Raw genomic sequence first — 19,385 nt, 5'->3', positions numbered from 1 at the left:
TGAAATAGCTTAAATTCATCCTTTGAAAACACTCTGGATTTGTAATAGGGCAGGGCCTGAGCACTGCAAACAGCTGTCCCATCCCTGCTCAGTCATCAGCCTGGTTGTCATACTGTACTGTGCTGCTGTGTTTGGCTGTTGTGACCATCGGTGTTTCACTGAACCTCCATCCTCTGGCTGTGATGTTCCTCTCTCTGTCTGGTATTCCTGTTGGGACTCCCCTCTTTGATAGTAGTGGGTATTCCTCCCAAAGACTCTTCACTCCCCTCTTTGATAGTAGTGGGTATTCCTCCCAAAGACTCTTCACTCTCCTCTTTGATAGTAGTGGGTATTCCTCCTAAAGACTCTTCACTCTCCTCTTTGATAGTAGTGGGTATTCCTCCTAAAGACTCTTCACTCCCCTTTTTGATAGTAGTGGGTACTCCTCCTAAAGACTCTTCACTCCCCTTTTTGATAGTAGTGGGTATTCCTCCTAAAGACTCTTCACTCTCCTCTTTGATGGTAGTGGGTATTCCTCCTAAAGACTCTTCACTCTCCTCTTTGATGGTAGTGGGTATTCCTCCTAAAGACTCTTCACTCCCCTTTTTGGTAGTAGTGGGTATTCCTCCTAAAGACTCTTCACTCTCCTCTTTGGTAGTAGTGGGTATTCCTCCTAAAGACTCTGTTCTCCCCTCTTTGATGGTAGTGGGTATTCCTCCTAAAGACTCTTCACTCTCCTCTTTGATAGTAGTGGGTATTCCTCCTAAAGACTCTTCACTCTCCTCTTTGATGGTAGTGGGTATTCCTCCTAAAGACTCTTCACTCTCCTCTTTGATAGTAGTGGGTATTCCTCCTAAAGACTCTTCACTCTCCTCTTTGATGGTAGTGGGTATTCCTCCTAAAGACTCTTCACTCCCCTCTTTGATGGTAGTGGGTATTCCTCATAAAGACTCTTCACTCTCCTCTTTGATAGTAGTGGGTATTCCTCCTAAAGACTCTTCACTCTCCTCTTTTATAGTAGTGGGTATTCCTCCTAAAGACTCTTCACTCTCCTCTTTGATAGTAGTGGGTATTCCTCCTAAAGACTCTGTTATCCCCTCTTTGATGGTAGTGGGTATTCCTCCTAAAGACTCTTCACTCCCCTCTTTGATGGTAGTGGGTATTCCTCCTAAAGACTCTTCACTCTCCTCTTTGATGGTAGTGGGTATTCCTCCTAAAGACTCTTCACTCTCCTCTTTGATGGTAGTGGGTATTCCTCCTAAAGACTCTTCACTCTCCTCTTTGATGGTAGTGGGTATTCCTCCTAAAGACTCTTCACTCTCCTCTTTGATGGTAGTGGGTATTCCTCCTAAAGACTCTTCACTCTCCTCTTTGATAGTAGTGGGTATTCCTCCTAAAGACTCTTCACTCTCCTCTTTGATAGTAGTGGGTATTCCTCATAAAGACTCTTCACTCTCCTCTTTGATGGTAGTGGGTATTCCTCCTAAAGACTCTTCACTCTCCTCTTTGATAGTAGTGGGTATTCCTCCTAAAGACTCTTCACTCTCCTCTTTGATAGTAGTGGGTATTCCTCCTAAAGACTCTGTTATCCCCTCTTTGATAGTAGTGGGTATTCCTCCTAAAGACTCTTCACTCTCCTCTTTGATGGTAGTGGGTATTCCTCCTAAAGACTCTTCACTCCCCTCTTTGATGGTAGTGGGTATTCCTCCTAAAGACTCTTCACTCTTCTCTTTGATAGTAGTGGGTATTCCTCCTAAAGACTCTGTTATCCCCTCTTTGATAGTAGTGGGTATTCCTCCTAAAGACTCTTCACTCTTCTCTTTGATAGTAGTGGGTATTCCTCCTAAAGACTCTTCACTCCCCTCTTTGATAGTAGTGGGTATTCCTCCTAAAGACTCTTCACTCTCCTCTTTGATAGTAGTGGGTATTCCTCCTAAAGACTCTTCACTCTCCTCTTTGATGGTAGTGGGTATTCCTCCTAAAGACTCTGTTATCCCCTCTTTGATAGTAGTCGGTACTCCTCCTAAAGACTCTTCACTCTCCTCTTTGATGGTAGTGGGTATTCCTCCTAAAGACTCTTCACTCCCCTCTTTGATGGTAGTGGGTATTCCTCCTAAAGACTCTTCACTCTTCTCTTTGATAGTAGTGGGTATTCCTCCTAAAGACTCTGTTATCCCCTCTTTGATAGTAGTGGGTATTCCTCCTAAAGACTCTTCACTCTCCTATTGATATTCCTGTGAGGTATGCATTGGGCTTGAAGGGGTCCTTCTCTTTCTACAGCTGTTGGTGTTGATTGGGGATTATATATGTGATTATGTTGCCCTTCTAAAATATCCTCAACGGCTACTCTGGTAGTCTTCTTTATCCCTCTTCATAGCGTTAAGTGGCTCTGCTACTCTATACACCATGGACTAATTGGTTAATTGCAGTTAAATTGATAACTGTAACAATGTTAGCCCCCTATACTGTAAAGGATTTACAGTACATGCTCTCCCAAAGTGGACCTGACTGGCACCAATGCTGAGCAAGCAAGCAATCAGCCCCTGTCTCTCGATGTAAGAAAGTGTAAATACAGGAGAGAAAAGCCTCTGTCTGCTCAGTGTACTCTCCTGGAGAGATATGGATGAATTGAGGAGAACAGAGTCCATTACATATGAAATGAGTCCCTCAGACTGGGGTTCTTCTCTACTGGTCCAGTACCAGCAGTGCGACTGAGATAACGCCAGTGCAGGGAGGCTGGCTGGGGGTCCTGGCTGTAGCTTAGCCACTCCAGTCAGCAAATCCTATCTGTGATACACCCCCTGCTCCTCTGCCCGATCTCCCTGTAGACAGTCACCCACTCCCTATTCTCACCTGGTGCTCTGGCCGCTGGAAGATAAGTGTTCCACTCAAACGTACTAGTGAAAGTGAATAGTGTATGTGTGTATGTATTAGATTGTAAGCACACTGCACTGAGGCGGGAGGATCAGGGTGGTGTCCACCGGGAGAGGACAATGAGTCAAGGACTGAAGGGGACAAAGAGGACTGGTTTAGATATGAATATTTTGGTGGTTGTATTTTAATGTCACTGAGTGTATGAGTGAGGTAGTGTGTCATTTAGGATGTGAGCTAGGAGATGAGGTGATGCCCACACACAGTGTCCTACTGTCTGTCCCTGACTCCTACAGTAAAGCTGTCATACAGGACAGGTTAATCACAGGTTTTCGAGGCACGCGACCAGCAGGGAAGAAGATTTGATGGGATTTTATACGCTGATTATGTCTTCACCCCTTAATGCTTATTAAAGAGGATTCATCCCTATTCATATTGGAGAAGTGCTTATCTGGAGGAAGGAGCAGGGCACAGCCACGTCAGGCTGGGTAACATTAAAGTCCTCCACAGCGGAGAATAAATGTGTCTGAGCAAAGATAGGGACATCAGAGGCTTCCACACCGCAGAGCACAGTATCAGCCTCCCTATTCCCTTCTCCATCCTCTTCTTCCTCCTAGGAAATATAGTGAGAGAGAGAGAGATACTGTAGGAGAGATAGGAGAGGGAGAGAGAGAGATACTGTAGGAGAGATAGGAGAGGGAGAGAGAGAGATACTGTAGGAGAGATAGGAGAGGGAGAGAGAGAGATACTGTAGGAGAGATAGGAGAGGGAGAGAGAGAGATACTGTAGGAGAGATAGGAGAGGGAGAGAGAGAGATACTGTAGGAGAGATAGGAGAGGGAGAGAGAGAGAGAGATACTGTAGGAGAGATAGGAGAGGGAGAAAGAGAGAGGGATACTGTAGGAGAGATAGGAGAGGGGGAAAGAGAGAGAGATACTGTAGGAGAGATAGGAGAGGGAGAAAGAGAGAGATACTGTAGGAGAGATAGGAGAGGGAGAAAGAGAGAGAGATACTGTAGGAGAGATAGGAGAGGGAGAAAGAGAGAGATACTGTAGGAGAGATAGGAGAGGGAGAAAGAGAGAGATATACTGTAGGAGAGATAGGACAGGGAGAGAGAGAGAGATACTGTAGGAGAGATAGGAGAGGGTGAGAGAGATACTGTAGGAGAGATACTGTAGGAGAGATAGGAGAGAGAGATATACTGTAGGAGAGATAGCAGAGAGAGATATACTATAGGAGATATAGGAGAGAGAGATACTGTAGGAGAGGGAGAGAGAGATACTGTAGGAGAGATACTGTAGGAGAGATAGGAGAGAGAGATATACTGTAGGAGAGATAGCAGAGAGAGATATACTACAGGAGATATATGAGAGAGAGATACTGTAGGAGAGAGAGAGAGATACTGTAGGAGAGAGAGAGATACTGTAGGAGAGATAGGAGAGAGAGATATACTGTAGGAGAGATAGAGGGAGAGAGATTAGTTTCTTGGTAGTGGAATAAAGAGAAGAAGCTATAGAGTAATGGTGAATAAGGAATGTCAACCATTTTCTTTTGGAGATCCACTGTCAAAGTATGTAAATAAGCTAGAGTGGTATGATTGAAGCAAAATAACAGTAAGGTTTTGAGGGGGTTTTCTTGTTTTAGTTCATTACTGTGTTGGGGTTGGTTTTTCACTTATATAGTGCAACATGCTAGTGTACAGTTCCAGAATGATTGTGGTAAAGATGTTTTGGTTGGTTGATGACAAAGTGAAGAGGTTGTCCTACCAGCAGCCCTCTCTGTGTCACACTATCACTAATAAGAAAACCCCATCTCCTCTCCTCCTTTCTTCCTGTATTCTCTGAAGACTTTATTTGGCACATGCCTTGGCTTGTTGGAAAATAAAGTGGAGGAGAGGAGTGAAGGAATGTTCAGCCCTACCTCCCTTTATTCTCCATCTAGGGAACAACATTTGGGTCTTTGTCAGCAGCTAGTAAAACTGTAGCAGCTCAGCGTAAGAGAACATTTCATCTCTGCTCAACACAGATGACGACAATAATACATCAGAAATCTGAGCGTGCAAAACGTCAATGGATCACAGGATATGATTAAATAAGCCACACTACTATCAGCTACTTCTAGACTCAAGTAGGATTCTCTTTTTTCCTTCTCTCCTTCTGTCATCCGCACGGGGTGATTTCTTCTGTCATCCGCACGGGGTGATTTCTTCTGTCATCCGCACAGGGTGATTTCTTCTGTCATCCGCACGGGGTGATTTCTTCTGTCATCCGCACGGGGTGATTTCTTCTGTCATCCGCACGGGGTGATTTCTTCTGTCATCCGCACGGGGTGATTTCTTCTGTCATCCGCACGCTGTGATTTCTTCTGTCATCCTTATGGGGTGATTTCCTCTGACATCCTTATGGGGTGATTTCCTCTGACATCCTTATGGGGTGATTTCCTCTGACATCCTTATGGGGTGATTTCCTCTGACATCCTTATGGGGTGATTTCTTCTGTCATCCTTATGGGGTGATTTCCTCTGTCATCCTTACGGGGTGATTTCCTCTGTCATCCGCACAGGGTGATTTCCTCTGTCATCCTTATGGGGTGATTTCCTCTGTCATCCGCACAGGGTGATTTCCTCTGACATCCTTATGGGGTGATTTCCTCTGACATCCTTACGGGGTGATTTCCTCTGTCATCCGCACAGGGTGATTTCCTCTGTCATCCGCACAGGGTGATTTCCTCTGTCATCCTTATGGGGTGATTTCCTCTGACATCCTTACGGGGTGATTTCCTCTGTCATCCGCACAGGGTGATTTCCTCTGACATCCTTATGGGGTGATTTCCTCTGACATCCTTACGGGGTGATTTCCTCTGACATCCTTACGGGGTGATTTCCTCTGACATCCTTACGGGGTGATTTCCTCTGTCATCCTTATGGGGTGATTTCCTCTGACATCCTTACGGGGTGATTTCCTCTGTCATCCTTATGGGGTGATTTCCTCTGACATCCTTACGGGGTGATTTCCTCTGACATCCTTACGGGGTGAATTCCTCTGTCATCCTTATGGGGTGATTTCCTCTGACATCCTTACGGGGTGATTTCCTCTGACATCCTTACGGGGTGATTTCCTCTGACATCCTTATGGGGTGATTTCCTCTGACATCCTTACGGGGTGATTTCCTCTGTCATCCGCACAGGGTGATTTCCTCTGTCATCCTTATGGGGTGATTTCCTCTGACATCCTTACGGGGTGATTTCCTCTGTCATCCGCACAGGGTGATTTCCTCTGTCATCCGCACAGGGTGATTTCCTCTGTCATCCTTATGGGGTGATTTCCTCTGACATCCTTACGGGGTGATTTCCTCTGTCATCCGCACAGGGTGATTTCCTCTGACATCCTTACGGGGTGATTTCCTCTGTCATCCTTATGGGGTGATTTCCTCTGACATGCTTACGGGGTGATTTCCTCTGTCATCCTTATGGGGTGATTTCCTCTGACATCCTTACGGGGTGATTTCCTCTGACATCCTTACGGGGTGATTTCCTCTGACATCCTTATGGGGTGATTTCCTCTGACATCCTTACGGGGTGATTTCCTCTGTCATCCGCACAGGGTGATTTCCTCTGTCATCCTTACGGGGTGATTTCCTCTGTCATCCGCACAGGGTGATTTCCTCTGTCATCCGCACAGGGTGATTTCCTCTGTCATCCTTATGGGGTGATTTCCTCTGACATCCTTACGGGGTGATTTCCTCTGTCATCCGCACAGGGTGATTTCCTCTGACATCCTTATGGGGTGATTTCCTCTGTCATCCGCACAGGGTGATTTACAAAACTCTATGGTTCTTTCTCTCTTTTTTTAATTTTCTGTGATCCATTGACGTTTTGCACGCTCAGATTTCTGATGTATTATTGTCGTCATCTGTGTTGAGCAGAGATGAAACGTTCTCTTACGCTGAGCTGCTACAGTTTTACTAGCTGCTGACAAAGACCCTTATTTATTGTATGTAGATGGATTCTGAGCGTCATGCTAGTCAGTGTACCCTGCTACTAGAGAGATCTGTAACTCTAATTCTACCTGATTAATGAGCCCTCTGCCTTTTCTAATCATTTTTATTTTGGCTGAGATTTAATCACAAATCCGATAATAATTCAAACCAAAAAATGAGAGATGAAATGAGTTTCTGCTCTCATCAAGCATCTTGTCTTTGAGAAAAACACATTACGTGTCACTTTATGCAAAGCAATGCAATCTGCTACCTTATTCACAGCTTCCTTGTTCTAATTTCCATGATAAGAATGGACACTGTGGGGCCTCTGCATCCCTTAGGGAAGCCATCAATATCCAGCCAGCTACAGAAGACACTGGAAGGACACATGAGCATTGGGTGCAGTGTTGCGATCGTTCACAAGGATAAATCCTGATAATGGTTGGGGGCTAAAACCATCAGAACCCTCTCTGGTCAACCGGTATTAGCGTTGGCAATGCAGCCTTGATGTGGTCATCAATGTCATTGAAATTATATGAAAAGTCAAACATATTGCTTTGTCTTTTCTCTCCTTGTATGTCTTGGCGCTCCCTCTCTCCTCTCCTCCGCTCTGACCCCAGTGACGTTCCAGCGTGTTGACGGGGGTCTGATGAGCAATGGAAGGTGAGTGTTCTTCCAGTCAGTGTTCCATCAGGGACAGAGAGCCCTTCTCTCCACACATAGAGCCAAACAACACCACACCTATCATCACTCTGCCAATCTAAACCCACAGCATACACAACACATCACCTCTATTATGAAGGGCTTTCAAACCACCTCCATCAGACTGTGAAAACCCAGCAACCCAGTCAAACATTATGCTATAACATTATGCTATAACATAATGCTATAACATTAGACTATAACATTATACTATAACATAATGCTATAACATAATGCTATAACATTATACTATAACATAATGCTATAACATTAGACTATAACATTATACTATAACATAATGCTATAACATAATGCTATAACATTATACTATAACATTATGCTATAACATAATGCTATAACATTAGACTATAACATTATACTATAACATAATGCTATAACATTATGCTATAACATTATACTATAACATTATACTATAACATAATGCTATAACATTAGACTATAACATTATACTATAACATAATGCTATAACATTATGCTATAACATTAGACTATAACATTATACTATAACATTATACTATAACATAATGCTATAACATTATGCTATAACATTATACTATAACATTATACTATAACATTATGCTATAACATTATGCTATAACATTAGACTATAACATTATACTATAACATAATGCTATAACATTATACTATAACATTATACTATAACATTATGCTATAACATTAGACTATAACATTATACTATAACATAATGCTATAACATTATACTATAACATTATGCTATAACATTATACTATAACATTATGCTATAACATTATACTATAACATTACGCTATAACATTACACTATAACATTATGCTATAACATTATGCTATAACATTACACTATAACATTATACTATAACTTTATGCTATAACATTACACTATAACATTATACTATAACATTATGCTATTACATTATACTATTACATTATGCTATAACATAATGCTATAACATAATGCTATAATATTAGACTATAACATTATACTATAACATAATGCTATAACATTAGACTATAACATTATGCTATTACATTATGCTATAACATTATGCTATAACATTATACTATAACATTATACTATAACATAATGCTATAACATTAGACTATAACATTATACTATAACATAATGCTATAACATTATGCTATAACATTAGACTATAACATTATACTATAACATTATACTATAACATTATACTATAACATAATGCTATAACATTATGCTATAACATTATACTATAACATTATACTATAACATTATGCTATAACATTATGCTATAACATTAGACTATAACATTATACTATAACATAATGCTATAACATTATACTATAACATTATACTATAACATTATGCTATAACATTAGACTATAACATTATACTATAACATAATGCTATAACATTATACTATAACATTATGCTATAACATTATACTATAACATTATGCTATAACATTATACTATAACATTACGCTATAACATTACACTATAACATTATGCTATAACATTATGCTATAACATTACACTATAACATTATACTATAACTTTATGCTATAACATTACACTATAACATTATACTATAACATTATGCTATTACATTATACTATTACATTATGCTATAACATAATGCTATAACATAATGCTATAATATTAGACTATAACATTATACTATAACATAATGCTATAACATTAGACTATAACATTATGCTATTACATTATGCTATAACATTATGCTATAACATTAGACCATAACGGTGTTATTATCAACAACATGCATCTAAAGCTGTGCTGACCTCTGTCCTGGACTTTACACATCTTCACTATAGTACCCTTGGCTCATCTTCCTAAAGTATGTATTATGTCTGCGCTGCACTGAGCAAGCTCTAACGCTGATAGATGACTGATGGATCTATAGATAACCAATACCTGCGTGTTTACGTCGCTCACAGACCTGTGTGCAAACATACATCCCTAACACATCTCCGTTCACGCATCAATAGACTCATAAATCTCCCCACGGAATTAGTAGAAACAATTTAAGCAGAGAGAGCTTTTATTTGATCATTTATCTTCCCCTGCCGGCTACAGATAACCCAGAAGCCCCCTGGAGTGATACATTTGCCTGTCACTTTGCCAAGGCGACTGAGATTCGAGCACATGTAATAATGTCAAAATAATTACCCAGGGGAGAGGTGTGGAGGTACCCCTGCTGCACCCCACACATCCTGCTCGCTCTCTCTCTGTGTGTGTGTCTGTGTGTGTCTGTGTGTGTGTCTGTGTGTGTGTGTGTGTCTGTGTGTCTGTGTGTGTGTGTGTGAGAGAGGGGTTGCAGAGAGTGGGGCCCATCTCAATAACACCAGTTACTGAGCCTTTGTAGGGATTCAGGAGGCTCCCCAGAGGAGTCCAGACTTCTGTCACTCTACTGCTCTGGTAGATAGGTAAATCCACACAGAGCTCACACACTCATCTGAGATTCTAAACTTATTCAGCGTCTGTGTGTCTGTGAGAGTTTGTTTTTCCAGGATTTAGTCTACTGTGTGTATATGTATATGAGTTTGTTTTTCTGTGTGTGTGTGTGTGTGTGTGTGTGTGTGTGTGTGTGTGTGTGTGTGTGTGTGTGTGTGTGTGTGTGCGAGCAGTGTGTATAGTATGTCGATGTGCATGCTCGCCCATATTTCTGCCAGAGCCGCCAGCAAGCACTCGAAGAATTAACCACGCCACTTGCCATGTCTTCTCTCATCTATTTTCTGCTGTGGTGTTTTTCCTTCAGTTTTCCACATAAGTGGTTCTGATTCTCAGCCCGGATGATTGAATCGGAGGGGTCTGTATCTGTGGCACTCTATATGTGTCATAGCTTAAGTCAGTGGGGGAGACATTTCTACACAGCACCAGAGTGGTAGGATGCAGTAAGTCTGAAGCTTGGTGTGTTTCTCTAGCTAGCACAAAGCCCTGGTCCTGGTCCGTTAGTCACTGTGGTGACATCAAAGCACTGGTCCTGGTCCATTAGTCACTGTGGTGACATCAAAGCCCTGGTCCTGGTCCATTAGTCACTGTGGTGACATCAAAGCCCTGGTCCTGGTCCATTAGTCACTGTGGTGACATCAAAGCCCTGGTCCTGGTCCGTTAGTCACTGTGGTGACGTCAAAGCCCTGGTCCTGGTCCGTTAGTCACTGTGGTGACATCAAAGCCCTGGTCCTGGTCCATTAGTCACTGTGGTGACATCAAAGCCCTGGTCCTGGTCCGTTAGTCACTGTGGTGACATCAAAGCCCTGGTCCTGGTCCATTAGTCACTGTGGTGACATCAAAGCCCTGGTCCTGGTCCGTTAGTCACTGTGGTGACATCAAAGCCCTGGTCCTGGTCCATTAGTCACTGTGGTGACATCAAAGCCCTGGTCCTGGTCCGTTAGTCACTGTGGTGACATCAAAGCCCTGGTCCTGGTCCGTTAGTCACTGTGGTGACATCAAAGCCCTGGTCCTGGTCCGTTAGTCACTGTGGTGACATCAAAGCCCTGGTCCTGGTCCATTAGTCACTGTGGTGACATCAAAGCCCTGGTCCTGGTCCATTAGTCACTGTAGTGACATCAAAGCCCAGATGTTGCGGCTACCCCATCTGCCCCTGCAGAGTGAGAGTGACCCTCCCAGTATCACAGGGAAATGTGTTCATTTGTTACCTGGGATGTTTATTGCATTAATTAGACAATAGCAAATAGAGTCGCGTCTGTTCCCAGCTCTTCATTGGCTGCTGCCAAATTGCCCTGACTGAACAAATCACTTAATCGATCACAGAATAAATGATTCATGGAAGATGAATAGGCTGCAGATTGCTACACTTGGATGGCTTGACTTTGGCTGCTCATGTGAAATTCATAAATGACTCATTCCTTCTACCCTGCCAATAGTGAGATGGTAATTAGGAGCTAGTAATAACTATCTCAGCGCTGATCAATATTTTAGCCAGAGCAGATTCTATAGAGAGTGGGTTGAGCACAGCGCCGCAGCCAACGGGTTGTGCCAACACTGTTGCTATGGAGATTCCTTGATATGACAGGACTCAGAAGCTAAGTGACAGAAGTCTCTATGAATGGAAAATATCCAACGGAAATTCATGTTTCAACATGTCTTAAGTGTAATTGGATGCGCAGGCTTTTAGTGAGGGTTGTATTGACCAGTAGGCGTGCAGAGCGTGAACACATCTGATCTATGTGGTTGTATTGGGATTCATATCTCTGGTCTGGCTTGTTTATGGCTCGTTGTGCATCAGGCATCCTGGGCGGTTGCTCAGGTTTGCTACCTTTCATAACAAACAGCCAAAAAGTCTGACAGGAAAATAGTACAAATTCAAAATCTTATCTTGGCCAAGGCTGAAATACATCCCCGAACTCAACTAGAATTAAACATAACTTGTCGAGGTTCCAGAAGACGTATGACCATTCCCCCCCAGAGTCGCAACACACATATAACAAATACTCCCAATAGAAATCATTCTCATTCTAATTATCCTCTCCCGGAGCAGCTTCCTGTGATGAATACAAGGACGAGGCAGCCATTTCCAGTGCCAACACCTTGTCTTCCAAATGGTCTCTCTGGTCTCTCTGCGCTGTGCTGCATGGTGGATGGTTATTAGGGGTGTGTAGGGCTGTAGGTCTGCTACTGAGACAGTGGTATAGTATTTTTCTACATACCAGGTATTCCGTGGTGCAGTGTAGCTGCAGTCGACAGGAGAAAACACGCCCTCCCTCTCCATTTCTCTATTTCTTTGTCAACTGCCAGGAAACTGTAGGCTGACAGATGTTGAGAGTGAGGGAGGAAAAGAGGAGGGATGAAAGCAGGAGCTATATGTGGAAAAAAAGAAAGGAAAATGGGGTTTATAAAGAGATGGGTTGGGAGGGAGAGGAAGAAAGGGGGAGTAGGGGAATGTCGCTGTGAGAAACAGAAGGGGAGGTGGTAGGGGATGAGATGTATTACCCTATAAAAAGTGCATGTCTCTGATGCACAGCCATCAATTTGAATGACTCCTTCCCCCCGAGGGCCTGTTTTGGCATTCAGGAACCACGGTGAGGGCTCTTAGCTTGTCAGGGCCTCCCGCCTCCCTCCTGTCTCTGCAGCGCTGCAGTTCATTTGGAGTCTCCCTCCATGGAACAGCTCTTCTCATTATAACCTGTGGCTCTGTGGCTGAGGGACAGACTGACTGCAGAGCGCCCATTACCTGACCATGTCCTGGGGCTCTCCCCTCCACTCCCCCTCATCTCTCCCTCCTCTCCCCAGGGCCAGCACATCACGTTACCTCACTGAAGCAGAGACAAAAGCTCTGTTAAGCATGAGGCACGCCACAGCTTTTAAGGGTGCTGGGCTGTAGCACTGAGCGTGTCAGAGACTGAGACTGAGACTGAGACTGAGACAGAGACTGAGACAGAGACTGAAGGGCACTAGCAGTGGGGTGTTGTTGTGCCGTGTTCCCTCTAGCAGAAGCCATCCGGTTGAGCATGTGATGCTGCCTGTCTGACCGACCGTGGCAGCCAGCCATTTCTCAGGGATAAGAGAGGGAAAGCTCTAGCTTGCTGCTGCTGCTGTGGAGACCTTGAACAGCTCAGTTCAACCTCTCATTCCACACTCTGTCGGATGCCTTTGTCTGTAGACAAACAGCACTGTCTTTGAATCCTCTCTTTACCCTGGGCAGAAAAATAACACCATAGTACATTCAGTAGAAAATATGAATCCATCTGTATGGTTCAGCCATTGGAAACTAGTGTGGTACCAATGTACTGACACACAAACAAAGACATTTAGCTCCATCTCTCATATCTCATCTAGCTCCATCTGTATTGCCCGTGGTAACGAGGCTGAGACGTGATTGTACAGTAAAGTGGCCCTAAAGGCCTCCCAGCAGTCACCCGTGACAGGTTCAAGTCCTAATGGGAGATTTTTAAGGCCCCCACACCCATGGGAGTGACTCCCAACACCTGTTAAATGGAGCAAGCCCCCGTACATCCATCCCACAGGCTGCAGCAGCACACAAGTTGACCTGGGAGAGGGCCGGGTCTGGAGGACAGCCAATCAACTAAGGCATCACTACAAGGGGTTGATGGGATCAATGGATGTTAATGAACAAGGTTATGTGTGAATGTGTCTATGTGGGGGAGGAAGAATGATGTGGGTCTATGCAGTGTGTGTGTGTATTAATGTGTGCGTGTGTATTAATGTGTGTGTATGTATTAATGTGTGTGTGTGTGTGTGTGTGTGTGTGTGTGTGTGTGTGTGTGTGTGTGTGTGTGTGTGTGTGTGTGTGTGTGTGTATTAATCTGTGTGTGTGTATTAACGTGTGTGTGTGTGTGTGTGTGTGTGTGTGTGTGTGTGTGTGTGTGTGTGTGTGTGTGTGTGTGTGTGTGTTATATTAATCTGTGTGTGTGTGTATTAACGTGTGTGTGTGTGTGTGTGTGTCACGGCTGTCTGAAGAATGGGACCAAGTCACAGTGTGTGTTTCGTTCCACATTTTATTTAAACTGTGAAACTATGCAAGACATACAAATAAACTCATAAACAAAACAACAAACCGTGACGAAGAGGTGCAACATACACTGACTCAAAATAACCTAATGGGAAAAACAACAACTTAAATATGATCCCCAATTAGAGACTACGATGACCAGCTGCCTCTAATTGCAGATCATCCCCCCAAAAAACAACATAGAAATACAAAAACTAGAACCCCACATAGAAATACATAAACTAGACAAAACCCCAACATAGAAAAAATAGACTAGACAAAACCCCCTGTCACGCCCTGACCTACTCTACCATAGAAAATAAAAGCTTTCTATTGTCAGGTTGTGACAGCACCAATCCCCCCCCCTCCAAAGGTGCGGACTCCGAATGCACAACCCCAAACAACAACAAAAAAAACAGGGAGGGTTAGGGTCTAATGTCGGTGGCGGCTCTGGTGCAGGACGAAGAACATTCACATCCTGCTATTCTACCAGCATAGGAGGGGGCTCCGGTTCGGGGCGTTGCCCCCGCTCCGCTAGCTGATCCCTCCGCCATTGTGTCACCAGACCGCAGATCATCGCCGGAGGCTCCGGACTGCAGACCGCCGCTGGAGACTCCGGACTGCGGACCGCCGCTGGAGACTGCGGACCGCCGCTGGAGACTCCGGACTGGGGGACGTCGCTGGAGACTCCGGACTGGGGGATGTCGCTGAAGACTCCGGACTGGGGGACGTCGCTGAAGACTCCGGACTGGGGGACGTCGCTGGAGACTCCGGACTGGGGGACGTCGCTGAAGACTCCGGACTGGGGGACGTCGCTGAAGACTCCGGACTGTGGGCCGTCTCAGGAGGCTCTGGACTGTGGGCCGTCTCAGGATGCTCCGGACTTTAGGGCCGTCTCAGGAGGCTCCGGACTTTAGGGCCGTCTCAGCAAGCTCTGGACTGCGGGTCGTCTCAGGAGGCTCCGGACTGCGGGCCGTCTCAGGAGGCTCCGGACTGCGGGCCGTCTCAGGAGGCTCCGGACTGAGGGCCGTCTCAGGAGGCTCCGGACTGAGGGCCGTCTCAGGAGGTTCTGGACTGGGAACTGTCGCAGGAAGCTCTGGACTGGGAACTGTCGCCGGAAGCTCTTGACTGGGAATGCGCACTGGAGGCCTGATGCGTGGGGCTGGCACAGGTGGCGCCAGATTGGTAACACGCACCTCAGGGCGAGTACGGGGAGCAGGAACAGGTCACCCCGGACTGGGCAGGCGCACTGGAGGCCTGATGCGTGGGGCTGGCACAGGTGGCGCCAGACTGGTAACACGCACCTCAGGGCGAGTGCGGGGAGCAGGAACAGGGCGTACTGGGCTGTGGAGGTGCACTGGAGGTCTGGAGCGTGGGACTGGCACAATCCGTCCTGGCTGGATGCTCACTTTAGCCCGGCAAGTGCGGGGCGCTGGTACAGGACGCACTGGGCTGTGAATGCGCACTGGAGACACCGTGCGTATCACCGCAAAACATGGTGCCTGACAGGTCACACGCTCCCCACGGTGAGTACGGAGAGTTTGCACAGGACGTACTGGGCTGTGAATGTGCACTGGAGACATGGTGCGTATAGCCGGCCTCATTTGTACCGGAACTTTAACACACTTCTTGGGATGAGTACGTGGAGCTGACTCAGGTGGCATCTGACGGCTAACATGATCCTCAGGGAAAATGCTGTACATACTACGCCAAACCAACAGCTCTCTCTCATCACCCCCCTCCACTATCTCACAGTACTCCTCGCTCAGTCTCTCCCAATATTCCTCGACGACCACCGCCGAGCGCCGCCCGACCGGGGAGAGGCGCCACCTTCTGTGGACGTTGTGACAGTGTGTGTGTGTGTTAATGTGTGTGTATTAATGTGTGTGTATTCATGTGTGTGTATTAATGTGTGCGTGTGTTTTAATGTGTATGTATGTATTAATGTGTGTGTATTAATGTGTGTGTGTGAATTAATGTGTATGTGTGTATTACTGTGTGTGTATTAATGTGTGTGTGTGTGTGTGTGTGTGTGTGTGTGTAATGTGTGTGTGTGTATTAATGTGTGTGTGTGTATTAATTTGTGTGAGTGTGTATTAATGTGTGGGTGTGTGTGTGTATTAATGTTTGGGTGTATTAATGTGTGTGTGTGTGTGTGTGTGTGTGTGTGTGTGTGTGTGTGTGTGTGTGTTAATGTGTGTGTGTGTGTTAATGTGTGGGTGTGTGTTAATGTGTGTGTGTGTGTGTGTGTGTGTGTGTGTGTGTGTGTGTGTGTGTGTGTGTGTGTGTGTGTGTGTGTGTGTCAGAGTGAGACAACGACACAGCAGGAGAAAAGGACAGATACAGAGCAGTGTTGCCTGAATGAATTCTAACTTTAAATGAGAGGCACATAGTGAACATACATCCAGTTTCTGAATTATCTCATTAGTACTGGAGGCTCACTGCCAGCTTATCCCCCCCCCCACACACACACACATATACCATTAGAACATATGTTTGAGTTCATACCTTCATAATGGCTCCCTGCTGATTCCCTCTCAGGTTTTTATTAATTGTTTCTCAATCCAGTCAAGGAACATGAGATGCTTCTATAATTCAAAAATACACATTCCATAATTGATAGAGTGTTTTCCCTATATTCAGAGATTTATTCAAAGATGTAGAGTATTCATGGGCAACTTTGACCTATTATTATTCCTAACTATGACCACTTTCCATGTCTAACAACCCCTGTGTTTCCTCCTAGCCGACCAGGCCTGCTGAATGCCAGTGACCCAGGATACCCGTGGCTGGCAGACTCCTGGCCTGCAACCAGCCTGCCTGTCAATAATGGCTCCGGGGGACCCAACGACCTCAGTAACTTTGGCAGAGGAGGTGAGAGATCTGGGTCTGTCCTATACCTTACAGTGGGGGAAAAAAGTATTTAGTCAGCCACCAATTGTGCAAGTTCTCCCACTTAAAAAGATGAGAGAGGCCTGTAATTTTCATCATAGGTACACATCAGCTATGACAGACAAAATGAGAAAACAAAATCCAGAAAATCACATTGTAGGATTTTTTATGAATTTATTTGCAAATTATGGTGGAAAATAAGTATTTGGTCAGCTATAAACAAGCAAGATTTCTGTCTCTCACAGACCTGTAACTTCTTCTTTAAGAGGCTCCTCTGTCCTCCACTCGTTACCTGTATTAATGGCACCTGTTTCAACTTGTTATCAGTATAAAAGACACCTGTCCACAACCTCAAACAGTCACACTCCAAACTCCACTATGGCCAAGACCAAAGAGCTGTCAAAGGACACCAGAAACAAAATTGTAGACCTGCACCAGGCTGGGAAGACTGAATCTGCAATAGGTAAGCAGCTTGGTTTGAAGAAATCAACTGTGGGAGCAATTATTAGGAAATGGAAGACATACAAGACCACTGATAATCTCCCTCGATCTGGGGCTCCACGCAAGATCTCACCCCATGGGGTCAAAATTATCACAAGAACGGTGAGCAAAAATCCCAGAACCACACGGGGGGACCTAGTGAATGACCTGGGACCAAAGTAACAAAGCCTACCATCAGTAACACACTACGCCGCCAGGGACTCAAATCCTGCAGTGCCAGACGTGTCCCCCTGCTTAAGCTAGTACATGTCCAGGCCCGTCTGAAGTTTGCTAGAGAGCATTTGGATGATCCAGAAGAGGATTGGGAGAATGTCATATGGTCAGATGAAACCAAAATAGAACTTTTTGGTAAAAACTCAACTCGTCGTGTTTGGAGGACAAAGAATGCTGAGTTGCATCCAAAGAACACCATACCTACTGTGAAGCATGGGGGTGGAAACATCATGCTTTGTGGCTGTTTTTCTGCAAAGGGACCAGGACGAGTGATCCATGTAAAGGAAAGAATAAATGGGGCCATGTATCGTGAGATTTTGAGTGAAAACCTCCTTCCATCAGCAAGGGCATTGAAGATGAAACATGGCTGGGTCTTTCAGCATGACAATGATCCCAAACACACCGCCCGGGCAACAAAGGAGTGGCTTCGTAAGAAGCATTTCAAGGTCCTGGAGTGGCCTAGCCAGTCTCCAGATCTCAACCCCATAGAAAATCTTTGGAGGGAGTTGAAAGTCAGTGTTGCCCAGCGACAGCCCCAAAACATCACTGCTCTAGAGGAGATCTGCATGGAGGAATGGGCCAAAATACCAGCAACAGTGTGTGAAAACCTTGTGAAGGCTTACAGAAAACGTTTGACCTGTGTCATTGCCAACAAAGGGTATATAACAAAGTATTGAGATAGACTTTTGTTATTGACCAAATACTTATTTTCCACCATAATTTGCAAATAAATTCATTAAAAATCCTGCAACGTGATTTTCTGGATTTCTTTTCTCATTTTGTCTGTCATCGTTGAAGTGTACCTATGATGAAAATTACAGGCCTCTCTCGTCTTTTTAAGTGGGAGAACTTGCACAATTGGTGGCTGACTAAATACTTTTTTCCCCCACTGTATATATATAGAGACAGAGAGAGATACAGGAGAGATAAAAAGGAGAGAGGAGGGAGAGAGGAGAGATATATATATAATAGATAAGAGGAAGAGAGGAGAGAGAGAGAGGAAAGAGAGAGAGAGGAGAGAGAGAGGCGAGATTGTAGATATAGTATGAGATGATATCTGCTGATCTGACTCCTCTACTGCTCTTCTGTACTGTACCCTAGCTCAGATGATTCATCATGTCCTCCTCTCACCTCCCCGCTACCAGCCCCACAAAGATGTAAACCTGTATGCGTATTGCATGAGTGTTTTTGGATATACATTTACATACCACATCAGAGGGAGGCTTGCGCGCTAGCAGCAGAGTATAGGCACTGTCACCGCTTGAGTAATGGCAAACAGTCCAGCGTAGTGTCATCAGCCATACCTCAGAAGATGAAGATGTGAGACAAGATGGAGGCAACGAGAGGGGGGAGGGGGGGTAGAGAGAGACAGAAACAGAGAGTACCCAGTGGCAAAATACCTGACCACTGTGACTGACCCAAACTTAAGGAAAGCTTTGACTATGTACAGACTCAGTGAGCATAGCCCTGCTATTGAGAAAGGCCACCGTAGGCAGACCTGGCTCTCAAGAGAAGACAGGCCATGTGCACACTGCCCACAAAATGAGGTGGAAACTGAGCTGCACTTCCTAACCTCCTGCCAAATGTATGACCATATTAGAGACACATATTTCCCTCAGATTACACAGATCCACAAAGAATTTGAAAACAAACCTGATTTTGATAAACTCCCATATCTATTGGGTGAAATACCACAGTGTGACATCACTGCAGCAAGATTTGTGACCTGTTGCCACAAGAAAAGGTCAACCAGAGA

General features: G+C 44.8%; 1 protein-coding gene across 13 annotated transcripts in view; it reads left to right on the top strand.

Moving 5' to 3' along the window:
• The window catches only part of LOC106613191 (roundabout homolog 2), a 606,521-nt gene that overhangs the window by 550,152 nt on the left and 36,984 nt on the right, over positions 1-19,385 (top strand). For all 13 annotated transcript variants that reach the window (XM_014215205.2, XM_014215211.2, XM_014215208.2 and 10 more), the window contains 2 exons: positions 7,447-7,489; positions 16,770-16,897. In XM_014215205.2, the coding sequence (XP_014070680.1) occupies positions 7,447-7,489; positions 16,770-16,897 (171 nt within the window). The remainder of the gene's footprint in view (positions 1-7,446; positions 7,490-16,769; positions 16,898-19,385) is intronic.

This window comes from Salmo salar, chromosome ssa09 (assembly GCF_905237065.1).
Source record: "Salmo salar chromosome ssa09, Ssal_v3.1, whole genome shotgun sequence".
NCBI classification, from domain to species: domain Eukaryota; kingdom Metazoa; phylum Chordata; class Actinopteri; order Salmoniformes; family Salmonidae; genus Salmo; species Salmo salar.
This window is presented reverse-complemented; position numbering and strand designations above follow the sequence as displayed.